We start from the raw sequence: 22,007 nt of genomic DNA, 5'->3' as shown, positions 1-22,007 counted from the left end.
GTGTCGAACAAGTAGGTGTAACTATCGAATCTTATGGTGGTGAACTAGATGGGACTAGTTTCAGCGACCCCGCTATGGTGAAGCAATATGCTAGATGTGTCGGCGAGATCTCTGAATTTAATCATGCCACTTTGAAATCTAACGGTGTCTTTTGTAGTAGTAGTCAAGGTCGGTTCACTTTTGTTCATGCCACACCTTCTCTTATTCCTTTCTTCGAACACATCTGGCACGATGCTAGAACCTTGTTCAGAGACGTGTTCACCGGTATCGATCCCGACTTAGATACTCAAGTTGAATTCGGGGCATTCCCATCCTTCATTTAGTAGGACATCCACGCATTGCTAGGGCACAACTGTTAAATGAAATGTCTTTGAGTTGTGGGGAATCTAGTAGTGATGAATGGTTTGTTTTGTCTTTATAAATGTAAAGTTTCTCAAAAATCTTGGCAAGCTCTTGTTTTTTATTTTCCCATTGTGGTTCTCATCAAAGATCTTTGCAAGAGTGCATCTATCAACTTGTGAGAGGGGTACTTAAGAGAGGGAAGGAGGGATGGGAGATCGTTGGGGCATTAATTAGCAGGGGCGCAAGGAGTTCTAGAAACCTTTGCCACTTTATTTTTTTAAGAACTCATAGTGGAAGCTTTCTAAAGATGACATGTGTAAAGAGAGAATGTCTAGTTGTAGAGAGAGAACATCATCTATTATTGATAGTATAGATATAGATATATATCAATGTTCACAGGCAACATTTTTTTTCAACAAATTATTGATATAGATATAGCTATAGGTCGATGTTCAAAGAAAATATTTTTCTCAACAAATTACAAAACCAGGGGTTTCCAAAATTTCAAGGTTTCTCTTGAGAACTTGCAGATTTTAAAGCTAAAGTATAACCAAATTGCCTAAATTTGGTAGATTTTACAAAATCCAAAAAACCTTTTTTACAGGTGAAAATGAAAATGGTGCAGGTTCATTGTATATAGCTTAGAAGTTCTCCCCATGAACACTATTATAGATTATAAAACCGTTGTGTTTTTTGGGGCATTGTACTAAAATTGAAAGTGCCAACAATGCCCCCATACGGGGTGACCAAGATACAGCCCTGAGATGCCCTATGTGCTGGCAATTTAAAAATGGTTTTGGAGATTTTTTTAAAAACTAGATCCAAGAAGCAGCTCTATCAATATTGAAAAGGAGATTTGGCATTCTTACTCTACAAAAATTATAAGACCAAGGAGTGTGCCCTTCCTTGGGCACATATCAATTCACAGTTAGCATATACCACCTTGCAAAAGTGAGCTTTGAAATCGAATATTAAAAATGAGAGTAGATGTTGTGTTAGACAATTGGAAAGCATTTTGCACTTTGAACATAGCACTTTGCATTGAGCACATAACGACACATTCGTGTGGGCGGAGAGTCGGCATGTCTCCAAAAATTATAAGACCAAGTAACATGCCCTTCCTTGGGTTTATAGCATGTTGAATTCAACACATACTAATTTTCATTCATAGTATATGCATACCGCATAGGAATCTACAATTCATACCAGAAGAAAGCCTACACTGCTGACAAAAAGAAAAAATCACACTATGATATGGATACACTATCTTGAAGCCCCCTTACTCATCAACACATCCTTTTACTGCAAGTCAACATTATAGTTCAGTCAACATAGTGCTGAAAAAAGATCAAATCAAGAGCATGATGGACCCATAAATAAAAACTAAGGTGCATTGAGAAAAGCCAAAATGTGTGTTAATCATGTACGTGACTAGTAAACCAACAAGTGTTGAAAGAATAGAGGATGGTTGGCAACTTTCATGAAACTTTTCAAATTTTGTGCCCTGTTCACACATGCATATCTCCACCTCAACTTTGGACATTCGCAAAACATGGCAAAAAACCGAGAGGAATCTTTCACAAAAACTAGAAGGGTAAGAAAGTGCAAAGCCATCTAGAAGCGAGTATTGCCATTAATATGCATGGCATGTTGCAAGGTGTATCTGTGGTTTAACCTTTTAACTAATGAATTAAGGGCCAACAATAACAACAAGGCGACAACGAAGGAGAAGTGGGACATACATGATGATAGCGACTAGTGTGGTCCATCTTGACAAATTCAGAATCACTAAGGTCAAGATTCTTGTCAAAGGACTCATCGATGGTGGCAGAATATTCCCTTTGAACTTGTTTTGGGTATCGTGAGGACGATTTAAAGGAGGCAAAAAAGGTCAAGAAAAAAAGAACTCCAAGTGAAGGTGCGCTAGAGGTTGCCACCAAGCTGAAGAATGGCCGAGCACACAAGATATGAGAGAATCCTACGTAGAAGGCCACAATATGTAATAGTAGGAGCTGAGAAAGGTGAAAAAGAAGAAAAACATGGGAATGGTTGCTTAAAAAAAGTAGATTACAAAATCTCGTAAGTGGCTTAAGTAGCTTGATGGGATTTGTTGTAAAGAAAGCATGAGCAAGAAGATCATGAGGTCGAGCGATGAACTTGTATAGAAGCAGAGAGCTCATGGCCTAAGCTCTAGATGAACACACATGGATGAACCTAGGTTTGCCAAAAAGAAAGCAAGACTGATCAGACAGCAAGTGATGAACAACGTCCGACAAGGGCTTGTGGGAGCCCGATTGAAGGAGAGCAAACTTGGAGCTGTAGACTATTCATGAATGGAAGTGGTATGACTAGGTCACAAGCTCGAACAATGGCTATCAACATGATGTGTAAACATCAAGCATGTAGAAGGAGCCATAGCATCTTGTTGGAGCTACTATTGAACGAAGCTATTAAGGCTTGTGTGTGAGATTGGCACTTAGTATATGAGATCTCCTAATACGATAGCATGGCTGTAGTTTGTTACAAACGGGCGAGACCCATTCCTCCTTTCTTGATGTCTCCACCACCTTGGCAATATATTGACGCAGGCTGTGAGGATTCGCCTCACTCAGCCTTTTGCATTCGTTGTGTGCATTCGAGTCTTCTGAGTGATCTTGCTTTCGTGTTTGGTCTCTCGCAATCTCACATTGGTTACGGGCCCAAACACCTCCTCTTCCGCTCAAGTCTGCTCTCGCCTGCTAGCCATTACTTTACTTCGCCTCTTTCGTTAGTCATGGCCTTCGATCCCATAGCCCTTCTGAAGTCCCAAGTGTTAGAACGACTCCCTCGGGGAAGAGAAAGACCCGAGCTCTCATGACTTGGGTAGTGCATCATGCACTCCCGTCGTCTCTCAGTCACCAACCCCCGACACCAGGAGTGGATCATCCACCCTGGTAGTACACCCGGCTCATGTAGCTACTCCCCATGAGATACCCGCAACCATGCCCAGTTCTGAATCTTTAGCTTTTCAAGCACGAGAACGACAGGCCTAACTTATAATTTGCCTGACTTTAGGAGAGGTTCCCGCCAGCCAAGTCCAGGTGTCACCGCCCATGATGCTTGGGAGACCTTACGTGACATATGTGAAGAGCGCAATGTTTGGCAATATCCCACGTCTGTCGTCTGCGAAAATCTCTTTACAGACTCAAACAGGCCAGCGGATCTTGCTATCTCAAGATCGACTCTTATTTTTTGAGTCATGGTTTCAAACATTGCTACAGCGACTCTAGCTTGTGGGTCTACCACGTTAAAGATCTCTTTCTTGTCATGGCCCTCTATGTGGTCGATCTAATTGTTGTTTACAATGATCTTCCACGATTAGATCTCCTCAAAGCCGACATCAAAGCCACCTTCTCCATGACCAACTCGGGGCCATTGCATTATTGTCTTGGCATACAAGTGCAAGACGTTGATTGTGGAAGAACTTGGCTCCTTCAACAACGATATATCCATCAAATGCTATCCCGCTACATGTCATATTGTTTACCACTGCTCGATCTCAATGTCAAACTCTACAAGGACATGAGTTCACAAGTTGACGCTGAACGCAATGAAATGATCAACATCTCTTATCGAAGCCTCGTGGAATCTCTAATATATGCAATTGTTTGTTGACATCTCCATGGCCATCACCAAACTTATGTCTAACCTAGGATTCAACATTGGCATGCTGCCAAACACGTGCGACGCTACCTCAAAGGCACTACTGATCTTAGCATCTCTTACCATGCACATTCACCTCAATTCATGGGCTTTGCCGGTGCCGATTGGGCAATGATATTGACGATCATCATTTTACCACTAGTTTGTCTATCTTCTGACCGGCGGCTTGATTTCTTGGACCTCCACAAAACAAAGGTCCATAGCCCTCTCTTCAAGAGAGGTTGAATACATTGCAGTATGCCAAGCTCCTAAGGAGCACATCTTGCTCACTACTCTCATCAACAAAATTGGCATCCAAATCTGTAATCCCATACTCTACAATGATAACAATGAATGCATATGCCTCAATAAGAACGGCTGTTTCCACAAACGAAGCAAACACGTCAATCTCCAATACCATTTTGTTTGTGACGTTCAATCCGATACCTTACAACTCCAATATTTCCCAACTCAACACATGTTGGTCGACCTCTTCACGAAAGATTTCCCAAAGATCGACTTGAGTTTCTCCGCACAGGCATTGGTTTAATTTCATCTCCTCAGACGCTTCATTGAGGTGGGGATTGTGAAATTGGCAACTCAGTATCTGAGAAGATCTCCTGATATGATCGCATAGCTGTAGTTTGTTACAACGGGTGAGTTCGTTGGACTCAACCTATTCCTCCTTTCTTAATGTATCCACCACCTTGGGTAATATATTGACGCAAGCTGTGAGCATTCGCCTTTGCATTCATTAGAAAAAAAGGGAGCTCATTTTGGGGCCTTTTAGAAGAGAGAGAAAATAGGCTCTCAACCAATCAAGAGTGGGCCAACGCAACGTTGAAAATTCAACAAAAGAAGATGAAAATAAGAAAAAGAAATAGTACTATATGTTCGTAGAAGCATGTCACATTAATGAGGTGATCTAATTTGAATCTTTAAAAAATTTATTTTCTGTGCAGAATTTGGTGATTCTAACACCGCAGACGCGTTTGAAACGGCCCAAAATCCCAAGAACGGCACTGGAAACGTTGGAATCGGACATCCGAAGGCTCGAAAACGGCCAAAAAAGACCATCGCGTTTTTTTACAAAAGTGAGAAAAAAGGCTATCGCATTTTTTGCAAATCTCACCTTTTGACCAGTTTTGGCCATTTCCGAGCCTTCGGATGTCCGATTCCAACGTTTCCAGTGCCATTCTTGGAATTTTGGACCGTTCCGGACGCATCTATGGTGTCGGAATCACCAAATTCTGCGCAAAAAAGTGTTGCTCTTATATGAACATTGAATGTAAAGCATGTGAAAGAATATATTTATTCCTTTTCACACTAACATTTCTCACGCAAGTATCCCTATTTTCTTGCTTTTGTAGAGAGAGAAAAGAGAAAATAGTGAATTTCTTACAGGGCCCCAAAATGAGCTCCCTTTTTTCCTAATGCGAGTCTTCTGAGTGATCTTTCTTTTGTGTTTGCTCTTTCTCAATCTCACATCATGAAATCAATGCGAATAGCCAAGTAGCTTGACTGCCTATGTGAAGAAGGAGATGCATGAAATGGACGTGAAGCAGAGGAGAATAGCTTTGAGAGATCAAATGGGCAACCATGATTAGCAAAGAGTGCAGTGCAAAAGAAGAAACTTGAAGCGACAAGAGGTGATCGCGAGCAACGTGGTAGCACCTTGGTGAAGATAAGCTCGGAGAGACGTTTTTAAAAAGGCAATGAGGCAAGGAGCAATGGTTATTTTTATCGAGCGAGATGAATAATATTTAGTATCCCTACCACAAAAGGAATGAGAAGGAGATAATAATATACATTAAGCTTGCATTGACATAAGAAAACAAGGATGAAATTTAAATGAGTTACCAACAAATGCATTATTGTGGCATTGTGGTAGGGTACAATGACCATGGTTCAACCTACAAACTATATCCTATGATCCCCTACTTGAAGAGCACGCTAGGAGAATTCCAATATCTCCCCTGTTGATTTTAGGGGTATCTATGGAGATCCTATCAAAAGAGACCAAACTCAATCTTTTTTAGCTCTTGTAGCTTTCCTTTTAAACTTTAACAAGATGTTATTCAAACGCCTATTATGCCTTGTAGACAACCACAAAGTCTATTCAACATTACATATGATGTTGCAAAGCAACCTTGAGGATTTGGTATAGCATTGCAAACTTGGCGCATACTTAACAAACAACAGGTACCTTTTTCATCATCTAGGAACAATTGCCTAGCTCACAAAGTCAAGGCCACATTTGTGTAGTGAGAGAGTGGACTCAGATAGTGCACTCCTATAATTGGAGAGGTCATTTGCTACCCTTGTTCACATTTAGCCTTGGTCTTCCTCAACATTTGCTATATTGTGGAAATGTTCATTCGTTAAACAATCCATAATTGGGCTACCTTCTTCTCCTCCATGTGAACTCTATGTCATAGTACTCAAAATGTGCTTGGCTACGCACTCAATCTCTTCTTATTCAAATCCATCATATACAAATCCACAATTTTATACTCAAGCAATTAATGAAGTTTTATTGATGTCTCCTCTAATCAATACGGGTGACAGTCTCTGTACTTCTATTTTATGAGGTAATTTCCATAGCTTTACAATCATCATGTTGCCTCTACAAATTAACATTGTTGTTCCCCTAGAAAACCCCGTCATGCTGATAGGGGATTTGTTAAAGAAAATATAAGTGAAGCTTGCATGCCCCCCGATCAATTATGCCACTTTTATGAGCTTCTCTTGGCCTAATAAAGGTTGTCATAAAGCCATTGGGTAAGATTTTCCCCTATGAACTTCCTTGACTTTGGTGGCTTATGGCTTGTGCCCCAACCAATAATGCCAATCCGTCCAACCCCATTCCTACTATTGCGATATTAAAATTTTACAATTTAGGGATTCACTAACTCTGTACAAGGTGACTATTAATAGGGGTGAGAACCCCCATAGCACTTTAAAATGTTAATCGGGCTCATAACCCTATAGCACTCTAAAATGTTGGACAACCATGCTCACACTCACAAGGCATGTCTATTTTTCAATGTCCTTAGAATATATGAAAGCTTGAGATGCAAGCCTTTGGAAAATTTACATCTTTGAGGTGTCATGGAGTCCTCTTCACAAGTACTCTTTGTGACAACCGCATGCCTTGCTTCTCACCACATCTCATCACAATTCCATAGGTGAGGTGGTTTCATAATCGTAATAGGTCATCCAAATTACTTTCATGTGCTATCTTTTCCTCCGCAAGATTGCTTGTGTCATCTCTTCCTCCACAAGGTTGAGGAAAGGTCAGGTCTTCATGTCCTCCCCTCATAATTCGGGCTATAACCTGAGCACTTAAGTGTAAACTTCATCCATCATCCACCAGCTCACAACTCGGCTTCCCCTTCTTTACAGCTGCCTAGCTGAAACCCCACTTTAACCAACAAACAATGCAAACACCAAATCTGCATTGATAGATATAAACTCGGAAACAAGCTGGCCACTCAATCATAAGAGAAGAGAACGCCCATTGAAACAGTGCATAAACAATTGGCAGAGCAGCCCAACCAAACATATTACGGTTGAAACAGTAAAATAAAGAGGAGTAGATGAACGCCATGAGAGCATGTATTTCCCCTTGTGTTTCTGTAAGTCGTCTTATCTTTAAATATCTTTAAAAGATATGCGGTTCCAAATTTACATTTCGTGAAGTTTGGAGCCCTCTTTGTGAATGTACATTGGTAGAGTACAGGTAGCGATCTCCCTACTTTTTAACAATACGGTACAAGCAATCGCTGATTTTCGGCCTCAAGAAGTCTGATTCGGAGATGTGCATCCTGCTTTTTCCCATTCAGAATAGGGATAAGTAAGAAAGCAAAATGCCAACCTGTTCTATATAAAAGAGGGTCAAGAATCAACTTGCTACAAAGAGTACAAAAATGCAATAACATTTAACAGAATTCTGTGAGCATCACCTTTAGTTTTTTCCGTAACTCTTCATCTTCAGTAGCTTTGTGGTTTATTTCTTCTTCTAACTGTAACCTTAGGGTGTTCCTCTCTTTCACAACGCTTTCTATCAGTCTCTGTGTATTTCGCATTCGTTCCTCTAAATCCAGCACCTATGAAAAAAGCCCAAGCAATTACTCTATCTATCTATCTATATATATACATATATATATATATATGCATGCACACATACAACAAGCATACATAGAGAAGGTGACTGCACATTTTAAAAGAGATTGTGGATAGTTTCACCTTAGCTTCCAAGTGTGCCCTGCACACGCACATGCACATACACGTGCGCACACATCACAACCAAGCAAAACACCAAAAGGACATTGTGGGTGGTTTCACCTTAGCTTCCAATTGCTTGTTTCTTTGAACCTCCTTAACAAGTTCTTGCATGTGTATCTCACACCTACATACACAATTCCGAATTTCCTCATGTATCATGCCCTGTTACATAAAGATATAGCACCTAAAGATATCGTACAATGAAAGAAAACAATGTATGCAAATTCATGCCAATCAGTGAACCTCAGACGTTTGGGCAAAAGAGGTGACCTGTCTACAGGCGATGTGCATTCCTCTACTTTTTGAGCCACTAACTCTGTATCACCAATTAGGACACTACTTGAATTTCGATTAGTGTCGCTGCTTGCTTCAAGGTCCACCCTTTCATTTGTTGGCGCTTCCTCTTTTTCAATCTATGTTTCAATCAAACAATAACATTCCATAAACACAACAATATTAAGAAAACAAAATTCACATGATACCATGAAAGGTGCATGGCATGCATGTGTCATCGTCGGTAAAGAATCTCAAGGGAAAAAACAATTATGCCATACATGATCTTTTGCTCTTTTTCTTACTTTCTATATTTTACCAATTCAAAGGTATGCCAACCTATTGCACATTCTCATTAAACTAACATAGAATAAAACCATCGTTTAAAAAAAAAGCAAAGCGTAAAGTTTCAAAGAAAAACAAGTAGACTATATAGAACCCCTAAAAGCTAGGTATGCATGATCGTCTCCTACTAATGTGGCTCGAGTATGAAGGTAGGTGACACATAATTTAGAAGGAGGCTCAATAAGATAGTCTACTACACTGACCCACCTCCAATTGGAAATCCAATGGAGGATGAGGATGAGGGTGAGGAAGCTGTTGATGATGATGATGATGATGGTCAGCCTTTGCATGGCACCTAGTTGTAAAAGCAACTAGCTGAAATGTAGCACATGCAATCTCTCCTATTACTACACACTATATTGGTGTCATCTGTCTTTATGCCACAGCCTAATAAAAATCCTCTCAAGCTAGCTATAGTTATAGCCTATGCTCCACTTGGGTGATATAGTTTCTCTAGCTAATTTAAAATTGCATATATAAGGCTGAGGGTTGAGGCTATGTAAGAGGCTTGGCACACACTATTTGGCTATTTATTATTGTGAGGCATGGTTTCCTTAATTTAGGTTTGTGGAGCTAGACAACACCCTCATAATGTGTCGTGTAAGTATAGATGCCATAGCCGCGAACTGTTTGCTTTGTAAGGGAACCTTAGACATACAGCTCGGAGGTGACCCTTTATTTTGTTAAGTTTGGCACTTTGATAGCATTTTTATGTCTCCCATTCTCGTAATTGTCCTCCGTAATATACTCGGCAAAGTGATAACACATAGGTTAGCTGGCATAAAAGACTTACCTCCTAACAATTGATCCATCGGACATCAAATCATGCTTGCTCTCTAGCTTTATTTCTAAAAGACAAGAGGTCTATATTGATTTGCGGCCCTAGGTGACGTTATCAAAAAAGTATATTCAAGCTTCAACTTAAATCTAAAGTAACAAGCTTTTGTTTGGGAAGATCATAAGGCACTTTGAAGGGGTAAACGTTTCAATGTTTTGAAATGCTTCAAAAAGTTTCAAAGATCCACATGGAATTTTCAAGACACATGTATGGTGGGCCCAAAAAATTAAAAATTAGGTTGAAAAGAGTCCAAATCATCCAAGAACTTGCTTGTGAGTTGTAACTTGGTAAAAGGACCGAGAAATGTTAAAAGTCTACATTTCCAACATCATACTTGCACTACTTTTATAATATTCAGTGCCAACCTCCAATAATTTTCCACATGACTCATAATATGATTAAATGACTTCCTTTAGCAATTCTAGAAGTAGGTATACTTCCTTTGTAGAGCTTGGGCAGCCTAAATAAATATATGAGCAAAATCAATTTTAAAGAAATATTAAAGTCTTTTGGATGAGTATCGTGCAAAGTACACACACACAATATCAACATACAATTTTGTGTCATACGTATTTGTGGAGTATTCTAGAAAAGATGTGGGTAATATCTTCTTCAATTTAAATAGCAATTTACTTTTCTCTTTTTATACATATTTTGTTTATATTGGTTTTTATTATTGCACATGACTCGGTTTCTTCAAAATGTTCTCAAGCACAATTTGAGTATGTAAGCACAAAATCACTTTTCTTCGACTCCCCAATTCGTCTTGCAGACATATATGCATAGGATTTTGGCCTAGAGACCTCAAAAGATATGAGTGAGATCTTGCCCAATTTGAATACATTCAACAAGCGATTTATGCAACCATATATGCAAGAGATTTTGGCCTAGAGACCTTCAAGAGGATAACTAGACCGATTCTGAACAACTAGAGACCATGATGCTATCTCACAAGATCCGAGGGAAGAGACGTGTTCTCCACACGACATCATCTGAGCAAAGTTTGGTGCTAGACCCCTCCATACAAATGCCTCATTCGAGATCATTACCTATTCGAAACAAGTCACATTTGGGCTATAGATGAATGCACACTACTAGAGATGAGCTCCCATTGTCCATGCAAGTCGCAACTGAGGGGGTTGAGGAGTGCTAGTATGCATGATTCTCTACATAAATTCCAATCACAAGGCATGCCTATTGACTATTTACCACCATGTCAATACTCACTAGATACTATTTTCTTGCGCTTGACACGGTAGGAGACACATCATATCATCCTAGATGACCTATAACAAGTAAACCGCATGGGACCAAATGGCCCTCTACAAAGAGAATTTACTCCTCCATGCAGAACAGATCGCCATAGACCAACTCTTAACCTTATCTCATAGATGCAGATTTAAACAAGCCGCAAGATTACACATACGACACAATAGAGATTTGGGATTTGCATCCTTTGTGATATACACGAGATGGGACCAAGGAGCATGTCTTGATACAATGGCCCAAGTACTATGAGATCCAAGGGAAAAACCCATGGATACGTCAAAGGTGATGATCTATTAGTACACAAGGTCAACCAGCTTAAGTCTAGACTTATCCGACCACCATGGAACAAAACCCTAGACAACTGAAGATCACAAACTTCTTCACCACAAAAGTAGTAATGGGAGATGTCAAGACCAAGACCTTGACTTTTAGGACCACCAAGTCAACAAGAGACTCGACACAATTCCAACGAGTACCAGCCCTAAGACAGATGCCAACATTCAACATCTCCACCTCAATACACCTCAAGCTGCCAACAATTACATCCCACATACAGAAGTAGATGACACCAGCAATAGAACTCAAACATGTTACAAAGACAACACAACTCATGTGGGACCTTACTATGGCCCAAATAGAGCTCAAACTTATGCCCGATACATTACATGTGAACACATGATAGGAACTTCTCCCAACACATGGAGTTTCTTTCTTGCATCCCTTAGTTTCATTTATAGTTCTTTTAGGGGTTGTTATAGACATCTCTAGTTTCCCCACCACGGCGGTAATGTGCTCTCATGATGATTTCCATCCGCAACGGTTTCATCAATAGAAGGCTATCTTAGCCTTCCGCATACACTGATAAATCTTTCCTTCTTTCTTCCAAAACATCCAATGTTGAAACAGGAATGTTTTGGGTTGGGTGATGATGAGAATGCCACAATCACATGGAAATATACGAGGTTATGAAAAAAATCACTTTAAAAGCTGTAAAATTTCTAAAATTTGAGGAGGGTCTGAGAGGACTCGGAACGAGCTGAGAGAAGGCTCAAACGAGAGTAGGCTAGTGCCAAAACAGCACAGTTTGATGTTTTACCTGAAACTTGCAGCAACGGTGCTAAACAACGCACAACCTGTGGGAAGGGGAGAGAGCAGAGTGAGAGCAAGAGCAATAGAGTAAGTGTTTTCTCCTCATAGTCTATGCCTTTTTCTGCCTTTTGCGACCAGCCTTGCCTTGTACAAGTCAATGGTGCCATCTGGCTTTCTTTTAACTTTGAAAACCCGTGTACATATGGCATGTTTACGTTGGCTGTAGCTTGCTCATTGTTAGATGCATGAGGAGCTGAATCTGAGACAGCCATACAGGAGCTGTTTTTCTTTTCTTTTGCAAGCCTTTTCTTGCATTCTCCAATGTAGCGACCTGGCTTTTTGCAGTTATGACATATTCCCTTCTTCTTGGGCTTACCTGCATCACCCTTGGCCTTTTGAGAAGGCTGTCCTAAACCACTGGAAGGCTAATTTGCTGAAATCTTTGCCTGTCCCTTTACTTTAGGCTTGAATTTTGAAAGCATGGCATGTTCACCTGCTCATGAAGCCATGTTTTTCCTGGTCTGCTCTTCCTGCAACAGAAGTCCTATCAACTCGTGAAAAGTGAGGATTTGCACCCTCCCTCAACGACAAATTCAACGAGGTATGAAAGCTGAGATAAGACTCATGAAGAGAATTCATAGTAGTGGTAATCATCTCTGAATCAGGAATGATCTCATCAATATTCAGCAACTGCTCTCGTAAATCCTATAGCTTTGTGAGGTGCACTGACATAGAGTCACCCTCTTCCATATGTGTATGTGACAATTCTCTTTTCAAAAAAGAGACCCTGGCATCATTCCGAGCAGCATACATGCTCTCCAAAATATCCCATGCTGCCTTTGAGGTCTTACACGACCGGATATGCGGAATGATGAATCTTTTCACTGAAAGAGAAATACACAACAAAGCTAAAGCATCACGAGAATCCCATCTCTTCTGCTCTGGAGTGGTAGGTATAACTGCACCAATAACTTGTGCTACAGCTGTACCCTGTGCACGACCTCTGCCTCCTCCTTGTTGGGGAGGGGTATTAGGTGCCACATTTGCTGGCCGGAACTCATCCCCATTTACATAGTCCCACAAATTACGAGAAATCAGAATATTGCAAACCATAAAACTCCAGAGGAAGTAGTTGGTACCATCCAGCTTATCCTCTTGTGAGAGACCACTGAAACCGAAATCATTTTGATTTGCTAAGCCATGTCACAGAAATACAGCAAATGCAAATCTGAATTCCCTTGCTGGGAATGGAGTGCACAAATCCCAAAAAACACAGCCAAAAACTGACTAAAAATGCAACTCAAATCTTTGTAATGTCTCTGTCAGAAATTTGCCAGAGCATTCAATCTCTCCCAAAACCTGCCAAAAGTGCTTCAAAACACTCACAAAAAGGCAGTATGAACTGAAACCTGTTAAATTGCTCTCCCAACACAAAAGCCCCAATTTGTGGCTTAAAATTGCAACCAGAAAGGGGCAAATGGTCTGAAAGCCCCAAATGTTGCGCAAATTGCTCTTTGATTACAAAAGCCCCAAATTTCACTGCAAATTGCAGTGTAGTTGCAAAAGCCCCAAATGTTGAAGTGAAATTGAGTTGAAATTGGGGCAAATCCAAGAAAAGCCCCAAATTTTGCAAAATGCCCAATTCAAAGAATATGCTCAAATCTGCCCAAAAAACTGCTCTGCCAAACAATGGCATCCTGCAAAATGTACCTACAAAGAAAATAACCTGCACAGAGAGTCCTCTCTAGCACAACACCTGCAAACGAAGCAGTCCTGTACTAACACCTGTACTGAGACGATCATTATCTAATTCTCTATCTTGCTTTTCGTCAATCACGGGCAAGGCAAGTCACAGGCGCTGGCATCATCTTTTTCCTCCCAACCTCCTTATGGATTGCCTGTTACGACAGATACGTAATTCCAATTCTTTTCATGCATATCCACAAGCCTACAACTCCCTAGATGATTCCCTTTGCCACATGTCATCATTTTAGGCCTTTAGCTTGGTACACCATTTAGCTTGGTACACTAGATGGGACATTTCTTGCGTAGACCGCGCTCTAGATTCACCAGGATTTACCCTGGAATCTTGTCCCTCTATCTCCATTCTTTCAAAAAGAAAAAATAGTTTTTTTTTTCACTTCAAATTTCCTTCTGTTGTACAGGAATAAATCGACTGCAAACTCTGCTCTACAGGAATAATAGACTGCAACTGAAAACTAAAAAGTTATATAGAAGGGAGAAAAAAAATGGCCCCTAAAATATCCCGGAGTCCTGAATTCTCTTCTGCCAAAGCCTCTCTTGTTTCGAAATCCGCCTCAACCCACGGGCTATCTTCAGTCGAGAGTGAAATAACCGTCGTATTCGTATTACTTCTAATAGTCGAGGGACTCTCACGTAAGCATTGATGATGAGCGGCTTGACAAAGCACAGAAGTAGCACTGAGCAGTATTGTCTGCTAGACCGAACGACCTCGCTGCCAGCTTCAAGTGATTACCTCTCCTTGTAACGTAATTGCCTATCGCCAACCTGAGCCACGTTGATTTCACAAGAGCGGGATACCAATTGATACGCTCCTAACTAAATCTCTGATTTTTTTTCGTCAATTCGTCGATGAGGCCACTAAAACGCTTGACACTGCCAACACCTCGCTCACGAGCTATATCGATGTCCGTGCAACGTCCATCGCTACGCCTGATTTACCAAATGAATAACCACTTCTAATCCTTGCATGAAGCCACCAGACGAGACGGCCAAATCCCGTGACCATTTAAAAGCACACATCGAAATCCCTTGCACTCCGATGCCCGTACAGTCCGTACTGTATCTGCGTCGCCGTACCAGCTCCTGCACCACATTTCGTACAGCCCGTACTGTATCTGCGCTATCAGAGCCCGTATTGTATCTGCGCCGTCGTAACAGCTCGTCGCCCGTACAACTTCAGCGCCGTACAGCCTGCAGCTCCATTTCGTACAGAGGTGCTGTACAGCTTGCAGCCCCATTTTGTACAAGTATCTGCGTATCCTTCCATACAGCTCGTTGGCTGTTCTTTGCGTTGCCTTCCGTACAAGACGTACGGACTGTTAAGTACAGCCTTAGTACCTTCCGTACTATCAGCGTGCAGCCCGTTCGTACATGTTATGCTCTAGCTGAGATAGCATGACCTCGAAAAGATCGGTGGGCATTTTCTCTTAGATGATCGACTTTTGTAATATTTAATGTGCATAAATTAAATGGTCAAAGGGAAGTAACTGCCAAGGTCCTAGGTGAGGGTGTATTGGCATCGACTAGGTGGTTCTGAGTGCTAAGGCCTAGGTGCACCTAAATGTGTAATAATGCCAAGGGGCAAATGTTTTAATTGTGTCCCAAGAGAGGGGTAAATGGTGTACCAAGCTAAAGGCCTAAAATGATGACATGTGGCAAGGGGAACCATCTAGGGAGTTGTGGGCTTATGGATGTGCATGAAAAGAAATTGAATTGCGTATCTGTCATAACAGGCAATCCGGTGGCGGTTAAAGCCCGATTCGAGAATCATAAAAAAGGGGCGATGCGTTTGACAACAAGTTACTGGGAATTCGTCGAGGTGCAAGTTGTAGTTGCAGGCTACGCATAAACAAATTTGGGGCATTGGAACGCTGTAGCGGAGATAGTCGTGATCATTCAGTCCATACATATTGTACGGACGGTCTGTACGGACGACGAACTGATGGAGCAGGGAGCTTGCGGGCTGGAGCCGGAGGGCGAGAAGCAAAGAGCAGGGTCAACCTGCTCTGATACCAATGTGGGAAGGGGAGAGAGCAAAGTGAGAGCAAGAGCAGAGAGAGCTGAAACGATAGTTGCAATTAGATGAGTGCGATACAACTTAATAGAGTGATAGGTTGTCTAAGTGACAAAACCTTATCCTTCACTAACCGTAGTTAGTGAACTAACTGTGGTTAGGCGGAGAAACCTCTAAGTGAGGGAAAAGTGCCCCTAACCTACTTATTACATTACATTGGTCACTGCTAAAATTATAACAATAATTCTAACACAACCATGAATGCCAAATGAGCATTCCAAAATGTTTTCCACGAACACCAGTACGGCGTTTCCTAGAGATTCAGACCAGGAGAACATTTCGGGAGCCTTCCAAGACACTCGGATTCCTTGGACTATGCGTTCCCCTACTCCAACGTCACTCCGCAGTACCTATCTTTTATGTGTGCATGCAAGGAGGCTTGGTATGAGTCTTAACCTCATCCTACAAAGTTTCCAAACCTCTTCTAAGGCTCGCTAGGACTAGAAACCATCCCATCAAAGGTGCACATCCTCAAGAATCAAGGACCAACCAAGGACCATGTACATAACAACTGAGATATATCCTAGTTTTGCATTTGATGCCATTGATAACTACCTCATTCAATCTTTTCTCAAAACACACAGGGCTACATCCCAATCTTCCCTTCCGCATTGAAAATTTCGTATATAGAAAGGCTTGCAAAATGAAAACTTTTTCTCTTTATATTCTTGAGAACTGTGACATTTACTGCACTTCTGAAGCACCATAAAGAAAATAGATAGTTACCTTTGAAAATGCTGATGCTCTTGCATATGCTCCAGCAACCTGTGCTATTGTCGAGGTTTTATGCATTGGAAATCCTGTACATCTTGAACGGTCCTCGTCCAATGTGTTTGATCTTCTTGAAATAGCCTCACTTTCATATGGTTGGTCACGGACACAGCGTGTTTCAGACCACATCACTCTTGTTTGCTTACCAATACATTCTTCTAAGTTATTCTCTGGTAACTTGTGGATTGCATGCTCCGAGCCCCCTTTACTCTTGCAAAGAGCAGATTCAGGAAATGTATAAATAAGGGCACAATGCTCAAGAAAACTTGTACTATTCATGTCCATACAGAGAACCAAAAATTACAATGAGTGTAAATTTTCACTGAAGAAATAAAGAATTCACATTTCATAACAAAGAAGGCCGAAGAGCATGGTTTCGAAGAAACGTAGACACTGCTTTCAAACTGAAGGAAAGAGTTAAAAAGGTACCCTTATGAGGATAACCCATTCTTGGCCGTCCTCTTTTGGCACTCCCACTGGCATAACCCACTTTATGACAGTTACTAGACCTGCAACATGAATGCAATCAATGTAAATATCAAGAATCTCCTGATTTGTCTAAAGGACTGCTTCTGACACATAGTCACATCTCAATTTTTTGGTATCAGAAATTCACACCAATAGGACTTCTGCATCTGTAATAAGCGGGTCTCAAGACGAGCCAACACGGTGGTTCTCTCAAAGCCTTGCTTGTCATGAGCGGGCTCTACAAAATTGGCTTCAAGAACACCTGCGCAACAGAATCCAGATCAGCATGCCAGCCTAATACAAGTACATTTTCTTCATTTGCAAAGAAAAGCTCTTCAGATAGAGCGTGCATCTATGCCAACAACTATTCAATCACTTGAGTTCCTTTTCAAACTTGTGTCTTTACTAGAGTCCCATCTCTTGATGATCAGGCTCTGATGAGCTTCACATACTTCCACACTTCTGAACTTGTGCAATGCTGCTATAAATTAGAAATGATATGCCATCATATTCACAAAAAATTCAATTCAAGTATAAGGACTATCCCAGAAGAGAGCCTTGAAGTCGTATCCACCTACTTCAAATGGTAGGAGAATTTGATCCAATGAAAATAAAAGAGACTGGGTATTCCATGCATACCAATTATTCCCCGCCCTTGACTGCTAGAAGAATTCCAGATCCTCCAAAATGGCTGTGAAAAAGGCACAAAGTTAATGGGAAAAAACCATGAAATGAACATTGTGTGCGAGGCAAATTGAACTTCAAATAGAGACTGAGTGAATATCGACTTAAAAAATTACAAGGCATGACCAATAGTCGTTAGAATGCTATTCCATTAGGACAAAACGATTAGGTAAAACCTTAATGAGCCGATTTTTGTGATAAACATTAAAACCTTGAATGTCAATATGCTCCTTTGCATCCTTCACAAAGCCAATTGTCACAACAGCCATCATCTGCAACATCTGAAGCAGATGTCACAAATATCAACAAAATTTACACATGCTCAAACTAATAAATAACTATTAACAGTATCTTTATCCTTTTGCTGATCTCAAAACAAGGGGGGAAACTCCACATTGTTTCAGTTGGATTTTGATGTCGTACTACACTGTCATCTTAAACATTACAAATGGTCACTTAATCTTTTCACTTTCTCTGAAATATGCAAAAGTTGTAACTGTATTTGGAATTGCACAATTATATCATGGCAAACCCAAAATTATAAGAGAGGTAGCGCCAAACGACCGGTTATAGTTAAGAATTGACAGCTTTGCCTTGAGACTTTTCTGCAGATACTCCTAGATGTTACCAGATCTTCCCCTCCCCATAACAAATCTAGCTGCTAATCTTTGTCAGGGAATAAGAAAGGGTGGAGAAGGAAAGCTTCATCAAACCAAGGGGCAACCCTAATTTGTGTGGAATTCGACACTACTGGAAGCTTTCCTAGCTCAATATCCATGATGTTTACAGGGACCAGCCAGTGGTGTACAGTAATCATGCTTTCTATGTGGCTACCAAGGGCACATTGTCAAAGATTGCCCTGCCAGAAAAGCTAGGCCAGTCTGTCAATGTGCTGATGTTCAGAAGGGTAAACAGGTGCAGAGAAGTGGAAGTCCAAGAACATTGATCTCCCCCTTCATAGTGAAAGTGCACTCAAATTCAAAAAACTGCAGACATGAACAATAAAAACGTATCAGATGTTCCCATTACAGAATGCCTTTGATATCCTTCAGAGTTAAGATATGGATGAAGGACCAGAAGGGACCACAGTGGATGCTGAGAAAGCGAACAACTCCAAGGATAACTTAAGTTGAAGGAGAGTAGGATGATGCATTCCAACAATACCACATAGCCCTTCATTGCTCCCTAAAGGTCACTTGTCACAAAAGACCTCAAGATTCACATTATGAGCTACTAGATGAAATTGAAAAGGAAGATTCTAAGAAATAAATAATGCTAGCGTGGAATCCTTCAGTTTTTAAATGGGAGCCTGAACAGCAAGGATGCTAATCCCATGGCATGCGGATGAAGTCTCTTTAGAGGATGAACTACTAGATAGAGCTCATAAGCTAGCTTCACAAAAGGATGCTATTTCTCTTCAGGCAATGGCCACTCTTCACCCCAAACCAGGTTAGATGTCTTGGAGGTGAGTCCAAAAGAAAATCAATGTTAATTAACCAGATCTCAATGGTTATTTACAATGTTTGTAGTCTCACAGACCATTCAGAGCTATGGAGCTATCTCAATGGCTCGGGTACAATAAGCTCTTTGCCACTTTTCTTGCCCCTTGAGAGGTCTAGGTAAATGAAGAGAATTTCCAAAGAACATGGTTCTCTTCTAACCATATTAAAGGCAAAGGGGGTAGAGCCATTGAATTCTACAATCTAGTTGGCTTCCTCCTGAAGAGTTTCACTGAAGACCCCCAAGACAGACAGATTTCTTTGGAGAATGATTATTACGAATGTTCCTTTAGTGCTGTCTGCGGCAACACAATCACTGCGTCCCTATCACGTCCCTCTTTACTATCCTACCTCTCGTATCTTGAGGAAGGACCTTTGGACTGATTTACCTTTTCATGGACATCATTTCATTCTGCTAGGGGAAAGGACAGACTGCTAGGGAAAGAGATAATGATTAGAGGAGATGAGCTCCAAAAGTGAGACGAAGCTAAAGAGAATCTGCAGCTAGCTGAGCTTGGTGTTAGCTTGTCTACATACAACTTGCAAATTCCAAGAGAGGCAAAATTTATGCCTCTAAATCACCCTATGATTCTGATGCTTTATGATCACAAACCAGTAAGCTCGAGTTTGTGACTTTGGCATGATCACCAAACATATACCTAAAGTGAGACCCCATGGAGGCACTGAAGGACTGAAGACCCCTTACAAGTCTCAATTGATGTAACAATAAGATACTGACCAAGGCATTAGCTCTCAAAATCAGTAGAAAAATAAAATCTTGAATTAAGCCAGAGCAGAAATGATTCATTAAGGAAGGCACATACTGAAAGTTCTCATTAAACTCTGTGAGCTGGTTGTGAGTATGCAGGGCAAGATATACACCTTATAAAAGGTGATTTTGAAAAGGCATGTGACAAGATGGATTGGGACTTTCTACTTCAATCCTTGATGGATAAGGGGATCGGAATTGAGATGGAATTCATGGGATTCATTAGGCTTTTACTTGGACATCAACGATGAGCTCTCCAGTCCATTCCACTTGAAGAGGTTAGTAAGGCAATAATTTCTAATTTCGCTCCTCTACTAATTGCTATAGCTACAGATGCTTAGGATGGCTCCTAGAACATGAAATGAAGAATGGGGCCATCAAAAGGTTAAACAACGGTTTGCAAATGACACCAAGCTTACACCTAGAAACACAGGAGAAGATGTTTTAAGAGTTATTGCTTGTCTTGAAAGCCTCATGGGCTCCCATCAATCACACTAACACCACTTACTCTCGCATGCATAAAATCATACGGTTGGTGCACACACTGCTACACATATTGTCATCGCGTAAGTGATGCACACAATGGTACACACTCATATGGCCATAGCCATATATATCTAGCCATGGCTAGGGATGGTGCACACACTACTACACATACCGTCGCTCGTTACGTAAGTAGTGCACACGTTGCATCAACTGTGCGGCAAAATGCTAGATCCCACAACTAAATACTGAAAGATTTAAAAAAATAACGGGATAATCCTAATTCTCGAAACACTGTTAGTCATGTAGTTTAATGTTAAATACCCACCTTTCTTAATCATCAAATTATCAACCCCAACCTTGACTAGCCCTACTTGCCTCTAGCCCCAAACCAAAGAGCACACCTTGCATCCTTGATAAACATTGAACGATTCTCTCAGCTCCATAAAACTTAGATCAACACAAGGATCCTTCCAAAGAGGAAGAAGCTATTTGGATGAACCCAGGAACATGCCCCACTCATCCTCTAAAAACACATAGTGCAGTCTCAATCTCATGATTGACACTCATTAGGTTGATACCATAAACTCCATCACGCATAGCAAGGACTAGCTTTTATTACAGCCCCACTGATGTCATCAGCACCCAAAAGTGGATATAGACCATACTAGACATATGCTCTCACATACAAATCCACACACCCACACATACTTGAGCATCTTGAAAGTTAGGGTATTGGAATCAATAGGGGCTTACAAGCCTTATTAATCATGATTTCGGAATCACTCAATCCATGTTTCAAAGTTAGTCCTTTTTACAAAGCAAACCCTTTGCTCTATGATTGGGTTGAAATTCTAAAAATACTAATTCTCCTCTAGCCAAATCATGGTATTAATTGTCTCAATATCAATGATCAAGAAAAACATGTATTAAAAAAATCATCTCTTTGAATCAACCCAACCTACTAGTCTTGAAAGAGGTCTCTAGCTTAGCTACAGTCACTACACACGTGTCCTTTATGACATGGTCCCTTTCCCAAAGGCCGATAATATCAAGGCACTCACTTTCCCTCCATAACCTCCATCACGCATTGCAAGGACTAGCTACTATGACATCCCTACTAACGTCATCAGCACCCAACAGTGGGTGTAGACCATAGTATAAAAATATACTCTCACATACAAATCCACACACCCACACATACTTGAGCATCCATTTATACAAAGTCTTCGTACTAAGTTTCCGCTCGTACTAAGTTTCCGCTCGCACTTCGAAGGTGAACGACAAACTCAACCATGACAAAGGCTAGCACTAAAGGAGAAGGCTAATCAAAATGTAGTCTAAAATCTCTTCATTCAAGCTACAACAGCT

At 40.9% G+C, this 22,007-nt stretch overlaps 1 protein-coding gene across 1 annotated transcript in view; it reads right to left on the bottom strand.

Moving 5' to 3' along the window:
* Nucleotides 1-7,285: 7,285 nt before the first annotated feature.
* Nucleotides 7,286-22,007, bottom strand: part of LOC147905710 (protein MICRORCHIDIA 7-like) — a 45,218-nt gene continuing 30,496 nt past the window's right edge. The window contains exons 12-21 of the mRNA XM_087374450.1: nt 18,062-18,157; nt 17,841-17,892; nt 17,352-17,463; nt 17,120-17,242; nt 16,689-17,004; nt 8,581-8,723; nt 8,371-8,434; nt 7,989-8,132; nt 7,782-7,850; nt 7,286-7,360 (exon numbers count right to left, since the gene is read on the bottom strand). Coding sequence (XP_087230576.1) covers nt 7,785-7,850; nt 7,989-8,132; nt 8,371-8,434; nt 8,581-8,723; nt 16,689-17,004; nt 17,120-17,242; nt 17,352-17,463; nt 17,841-17,892; nt 18,062-18,157 — 1,116 coding nt within the window. The 3' untranslated portion in view covers nt 7,286-7,360; nt 7,782-7,784. The remainder of the gene's footprint in view (nt 7,361-7,781; nt 7,851-7,988; nt 8,133-8,370; nt 8,435-8,580; nt 8,724-16,688; nt 17,005-17,119; nt 17,243-17,351; nt 17,464-17,840; nt 17,893-18,061; nt 18,158-22,007) is intronic.

This window comes from Dipteris shenzhenensis, chromosome 1 (genome assembly GCF_047967505.1).
Source record: "Dipteris shenzhenensis isolate YYH24624 ecotype China chromosome 1, Dip_SZ_1.0, whole genome shotgun sequence".
NCBI classification, from domain to species: Eukaryota; Viridiplantae; Streptophyta; class Polypodiopsida; order Gleicheniales; family Dipteridaceae; genus Dipteris; species Dipteris shenzhenensis.
This window is presented reverse-complemented; position numbering and strand designations above follow the sequence as displayed.